The sequence below is a fragment of the Sinocyclocheilus grahami genome, unplaced genomic scaffold, assembly GCF_001515645.1.
Source record: "Sinocyclocheilus grahami isolate Dianchi unplaced genomic scaffold, SAMN03320097.WGS_v1.1 scaffold1485.1, whole genome shotgun sequence".
Classification (NCBI taxonomy): Eukaryota; Metazoa; Chordata; class Actinopteri; order Cypriniformes; family Cyprinidae; genus Sinocyclocheilus; species Sinocyclocheilus grahami.
In genome coordinates this window covers 306271-312653 of record NW_015506664.1, presented here as the reverse complement: position 1 = coordinate 312653, position 6383 = coordinate 306271, and the positions used below count along the sequence as shown (strand labels likewise).

General features: G+C 33.8%; 1 protein-coding gene across 1 annotated transcript in view; it reads left to right on the top strand.

The window, feature by feature from the left end:
• The window catches only part of LOC107570623 (sodium/potassium/calcium exchanger 2-like), a 42971-nt gene extending 36888 nt beyond the window's left edge, over positions 1-6083 (top strand). Inside the window, exons 7-11 of the mRNA XM_016256875.1 lie at positions 3318-3452; positions 3541-3630; positions 4573-4739; positions 5820-5981; positions 6077-6083. Coding sequence (XP_016112361.1) covers positions 3318-3452; positions 3541-3630; positions 4573-4739; positions 5820-5981; positions 6077-6083 — 561 coding nt within the window. The remainder of the gene's footprint in view (positions 1-3317; positions 3453-3540; positions 3631-4572; positions 4740-5819; positions 5982-6076) is intronic.
• The last annotated feature ends 300 nt before the right edge of the window (positions 6084-6383 follow it).

The following is a 6383-nucleotide window of genomic DNA, read 5'->3' as shown; positions in this document are numbered from 1 at the left end:
TAAAAACATATTATTTAAAAATATATATTTAAATATTATCCCAAGATAACATGTTAACATTGGTAGCCTAGCTTTATCTTCCTCTCTGTCTCTCTCTGTCTCAAACCCCAGCTTTATGGTACTTTTATTATTTATTTTAAAAGTGTCAATGCACATTAATTGACATGATCACTTCAGTCCATCATGTAAATGTGCCAGATTTAACCATGTAGGCCCATTTTAATCTGTAATCCCTGGCAGGTTAAAGGTTAGAAGTGCATGTGCTTGCAATGATATCATCACATATATTAAAGAATCATGTAAAAGCACATGAACCAAAGTAACCTTCCTCCACCTGCTTGTTCACAATCATCTGCTGTGTTTTATTCTCGTCAGTGTAACTGATGATCGCCTCATCTCTTCTGTCATTTCGCTGTTTAAACTATTCTGAGTGTTCGTTCCCTGTGTGTGTCTGTCAGGAGGCTGCAGTGCTTCATTCACACCTACAGCAGTGTTTCACCAATGTGCTGTCCTGATAATTACACTGCTCCTGCAGGACGCCATCCCAACACACACCCACTCTCACACACACACACACACACACACACACACACACACATTGCAGCTGAAGGTGACATAAAAAAATCTCAAAATATTCTCAACAAGCAGCTATCTTTACTTGAAGAAAGGACACATTGGTGTCAAAGCAGAAGAGGAAACATTGAAATATAACCGAGAGCTTTTCAGAATCAGTTACGGTTTAAATTCAGACTCTTCCTCGTCTCTACATCCAGAAACAAACAGACTGTCAAATGACATTCACTGGGTATTTTACCTTCAACAGAAAACATATTTAATATCTTGTTCAATTAAATTTCTTTCCAGTGATTATAACAGAAATAATATAATTTAAAATAATATACTTAAGTGTGAACTGAATGTAATGTTTTCAGACACTTACTGTAATTGCATGTTAATCGCAATTAAATGAAAATGTAATATAGTTTAAATTAATGTTGAATGCAATTAGCTGAGCCTTATAGTGTTTTTAACCCACTTAAGTAGGACTTAAGTACATATATGTAATTTCATAATTCTATTGTCTTTGAAATATGGTTAAAATGAGCTGCTGAATGTATTGACAAACATTTATGATCAACTAAAATATACTTTGTCATTTCTATTGAAACGTGTATGCCATGTATTTAAGTGTATTTGCAATGAAATTGCAATTTAGTAGAGTTATAATGATAATCAAGTACTTTACATGTGCTTCGGTACGTTAGTCAACACATCAAAATAACGTAATTCTTGACAAAAGATTATTGAAACAATTATTTAAACTTTTTAACAAAGGTCACTGTTTAAAAGTGTACTTAAGTGTGTTAATATCACATAAACAGAACCAACTTAAATATATTGCAGATGTCGTTAAAGTTCAATAACTTTATGTACACATTTCAGAATTAGTCTGATTCAAAGGAGAATCAGAAGGCTGAATCCTGACTGACAGAGGAGGAGCTGGGGATGGAGGAGGGTAACTAGCTATTGAGCAATGTGAAAACTGCTGATACTACTGTGGGACCTTATATATGAATGCTTAGATAGGTGTCGTATTCCTATAGGTAGCTGAGAGTCAGCTGATGCGAGCTTGACTAACGTGACCTGCCAGAACTAACGCTACGCTTGATATTAGGCTATTTTTTAGGCTATATCAACGTTCTTCAAAATATCTTCTTTTGTGTTCTGCAGAAGAAAGCTCATACAAGTTTGAGAATTTAAATTTCTGGGTGAACTGTCCCTTTAAGGTTACAGTGAGGTTTGTTTGACATGAACAGAGCTCAAGGAACAGCACTACATCCTATTCAGCAAAATCACGGATATCAGTACGGTTCTGTTTGACGTCGGTTAGATGATGATTGCTGTTAGCATTGCATTTGATTCCAGACTGATCGTGCATCATCAAACTCTCCTCCGTTAGGAATCGGCTCCTAAATGCATCACTCATCACCATAGTAACCACTCCACCGCTCTTAAAGGGAAACACCGTAAGCGTGTTTCACAGTAAGCTTTGGCGTTTGTTTTTGCTCCGTCTGAGCGGCTTCATCGCAGCGGTGGTGCTGAGGCGTCTGACAGCACATCTCTGAGGATCTCCATTCACTGTAACACACACTGATACACACTCACACACACTGGAGAAAGACCTCAGGCTGATGGTTTCTGAGCGCCACTTGGGTTTATAGTGCTGTTATTTTAGTATCATATACTAATACAGTTTGTATTAATATATTAAATTATTTTTATTATATTTTAGTTTTTGTTTTAATGTAAAAAAATTAATAATCGTGTTGTTTGTTTCAGTATCATTGGCATACGATTATAGTTTTTATTAATAATTTGAATTAGTTTATATGTTTATATATTCAGTTTTCAATTAGATTTTAGTTAAAGTCATTTTTATTAGTTATTGTTTTCTATATATATTTTTTTATTTAAGTATGTCTACTTTTCATTTAGTTTTAGTTATTTTAATATTTCAAATTTAAATGAAAATTATAAATGATGGCTTGGCAATTACCTTGAATAAAATACGTTTAAATTTGTCTGTTTTATTTGATTTCATTTAATGTAAATTTTATTTCAAGTAACAAAAATGTTTTTTTTTATGGTTTCAGTTTAAGTTAACTATAATAGCTGTTTTTTTTGTTTGTTTTTTTCATTTTTGTCATTTTTTAAATGTATATATAGGCAACTAGCTACAATAAAACAAGTTTTATTATTAACATTAATTTTATTTTAAAAAGTAAAATTTTTAATGGTTTTAGTTTTAGTTAACTTTAATAACCATGGTGTGTTTTTGTCATTTTTATTATTATTATTATTATTAAATAATTACAATTTTATCAAATTAAAGCTTATTTTTTAGTTACTATTAAAATTAGTTGACAAGCCAAGATTTCTAATTTTCAGTTTAATTTGACATACTACATAAAATAATCAAATAATGAAAACTGAAATAAAAAAAAATAAAAACTATACACATATATGTAAAAAACTATATAAATAACAAAACAATAATATAAAGAAAAACAAATAAAAATGACAAAATTACTACATTTTACTAAAACATTTTATTTAGTTAGTTAGTTTTAGTTAACTCTACCAATCATAGTTTACAGTAGCATTTAAATATGGCATGTTCTGACAAAAGCGCCTCCATCCCGCAGGATTTACCCAAGCTTTAATTGGAGAAACAGGAACCCAAATGTGTCGGAGCGGTTTGTGTGTGCTGGAGATAATTGGAAATGTTCACATCTCACACATGTCTCTCTGATCAGGGTGAAGAGGATGATGAGGAAGATCAGCCTCTGAGCCTGTCGTGGCCCGAGTCCAAACGCAAGCGCTTCACGTATCTCTTGATCCTGCCCATAGTCTTCCCTCTGTGGATGACGCTGCCGGACGTCCGGAAGGCCGTGAGTTTCTGTCTGACCAGTGTTTGATGCAGATGTGAGAACTGTGATTAACCGTGAGACGATTCTCGTGCGTTTGTTTTTTCTTTAGAGTTCCAAGAAGTTTTTTCCCATTACGTTCCTGGGAGCGATCTGCTGGATCGCGGGATTCTCCTACCTGATGGTGTGGTGGGCTCATCAGGTAACAGCGGACAGGACACCAGACACAGCTAGTTCACATCAGGGCTTTTATATCTTTATTCAGAACATCTGGACTCGGTTATCCATTTGTTGAAGATGTTAATGTCATTGTTTTTTTGTTTTTTTTTGTCAAACGCTTTTAAAAAGTGTGCTTAATGATATTTAATGTGCACGTCAAATTTTTTAAATAGCTTACATTAAAAAAAAAGCTACTAGCAGATGATATAATATTAATGAAATAAAAGTCTGCTTAAGTGACTTAAAGAGAGACGCTTTCATGACAGCACACTTAAGCACACTTTTAAATAGTGACCTTTCGATGTCAAATTAAAAGTGCATCATGTTTTAATAAACTTTTGTCATGTTTTAAAGAAGTACACTTATTTTGATGTGTTGACTAACATACTAAAGCACACGCAAAGTACTTGATTATCATTTTAAGTCTAGTGTGTTATTCAATATTAGATTTAAAGTTACTAATTGCAAATGTCTTACAGCATTTACATTTAGTCAGTTAGCAGACGCTTTTATCCAAAGCAACTTACAAATGAGGACAATAGAAGCAATCAAAACTAACAAAAGAGCAACGATATGTAAGTGCTAATGACAAGTCTCGGTTAGCCGTTTAATAGCTATTTTAATACATTACACAAGTTTCAGTAGATATGACATTAAAGTATATTTTAGTTTATCATAAATGCTTGTCAGTACATTCAGCAGTATGTTAATCATGTTTCAAAGACAATAGAAGTAATTATGAAATTACATATAAAGATGTACTTAAGTCCTACTTAAGTGGGTCAAAAAACACTCTAAAGTTCAGTTTGTTTGTTTGATGAATTCTCGACACAGCTGGGAAATAATCTTCCACTGGCAGTGTGTTATTGATGTTGAGCTCAGTCATATTTTTCAGTCGGATTGTTTAGTGCTGATATCTCTGCAGGTGGGAGAGACTATAGGAATCACAGAGGAGATCATGGGACTGACGATTCTAGCGGCGGGAACCTCCATCCCTGACCTGATCACCAGTGTCATTGTGGCCCGGAGGGGTCTGGGAGACATGGCAGTGTCCAGCTCCGTGGGCTCCAACATATTCGACATCACTGTGGGGTACGCTTACGTGCTTTTATTTAAGAAATTAATACTTTTATTCGGCAAGGATGCATTCAATTGATCAAAAGTGCCAGTAAAAACATTTATAATGTTGCAAAAGAGTTCTCTTCTTTTGAACTTTCTATTCATCTGTGAATCCTGAAAATTAAACTGTGTCACGGTTTCCACAAAAATATTGTGCAGCACGACTGTTTTCAACATTGATAATAATCAGAAATGTTTCTAATAAATCAGCATATTATACTGATTTCTGAAGATCATGTTACACTGAAGACTGGAGGAATGATGCTGGAAATTCAGCTGCGCATCACAGGAATACATTACAGCTTAACAGATAATCACTTAGAAAACAGCTGTTTTTAATAGATTTTTACTGTTTTTACTGTATTTTTAATCAAATGAATGTTGAGTTGATAGACATATAAATAATGTGCACTCAGTAATGTCAAATTAAAACTTTAACATACATTTGAAATCATTGTTTTAATCATCTTCTCTGGTGTTTTAAAGAAGCACACTTAATATTTTGATGTGTTGACTAACATACTGATGCACATGTAAAGTGCTTGATTATCATTTTAACTGTGTTTTGTTCATTTCTACATTTTAAAGTTAATACATTTTATATTGTAATACATTATGAGGACATTTACAAATCAGTAATTTGTTGCAAACATTAATTACAAACATATTTAAATGCATGGCATTCAGGTTCAACAGAAATGACATTAAAGTATATTTCAGTTGATCATAAATGCTATCAATGCATTCAGCAGTACTTTAACCACATTTCAAAGGCAATATAAGCAATTATGAAATATCATACAAAGATGTACTTAAGTGGGTCAAAAACTCTAATTGCATTTTACACTAATCTAAAACATTTTCATTTAATTGCAATGAAGATCCATCCAGTTGTCTGAAAACATGACTTTCATTTCGCATGCAAGAATATTTTTTCTGTATTTCTTTATGCAGCATTAAGCATCACACAGTTCACTCGGTTTTGTATCAGAGCTTTAGTTTCGTGCGTTTATAATGTTCAGAGCCCTAAACCAGCATGTCTTTGTTTCCCAGGTTACCGCTCCCATGGCTGCTGTACTCCATTATAAACAGTATGAGCCCGGTTCAGGTGAGTAGCAACGGTCTGTTCTGCGCCATCGTGCTGCTCTTCATCATGCTCCTCTTCGTCATCATGACTTTTTTAGACTTGTTCTTAGTTTTCTTCAGATTTTGCCTGTATGTCAGGAGGCCAAGAAGCCAGATGCATTGACTTTGAACATATTGTTTAATGTGGTATGTCATCCTTTCTGCTTTCTATCCTTTCATTTCAGTTTTTGAACATCTTGTTCATTTCATAGCAGTGTAGAGGTATTTGAGCTGCAGTATTGATTGTAAAAATGATTACTTGCTGCCTCATTCACATCAGAGGAGACCCCGATTACTGCATGCATTAGTATTCACCCATTTATAGAAAAATCGGGTCGAATAATATTATAAACGCGAGGGAAATGTGTAGATGCTTATAGTCTGCAAGTGTTACTTTTTTAGACTTGTTCTTAGTTTTCTTCAGATTTTGCCTGTATGTCAGGAGGCCAAGAAGCCAGATGCATTGACTTTGAACATATTGTTTAATGTGGT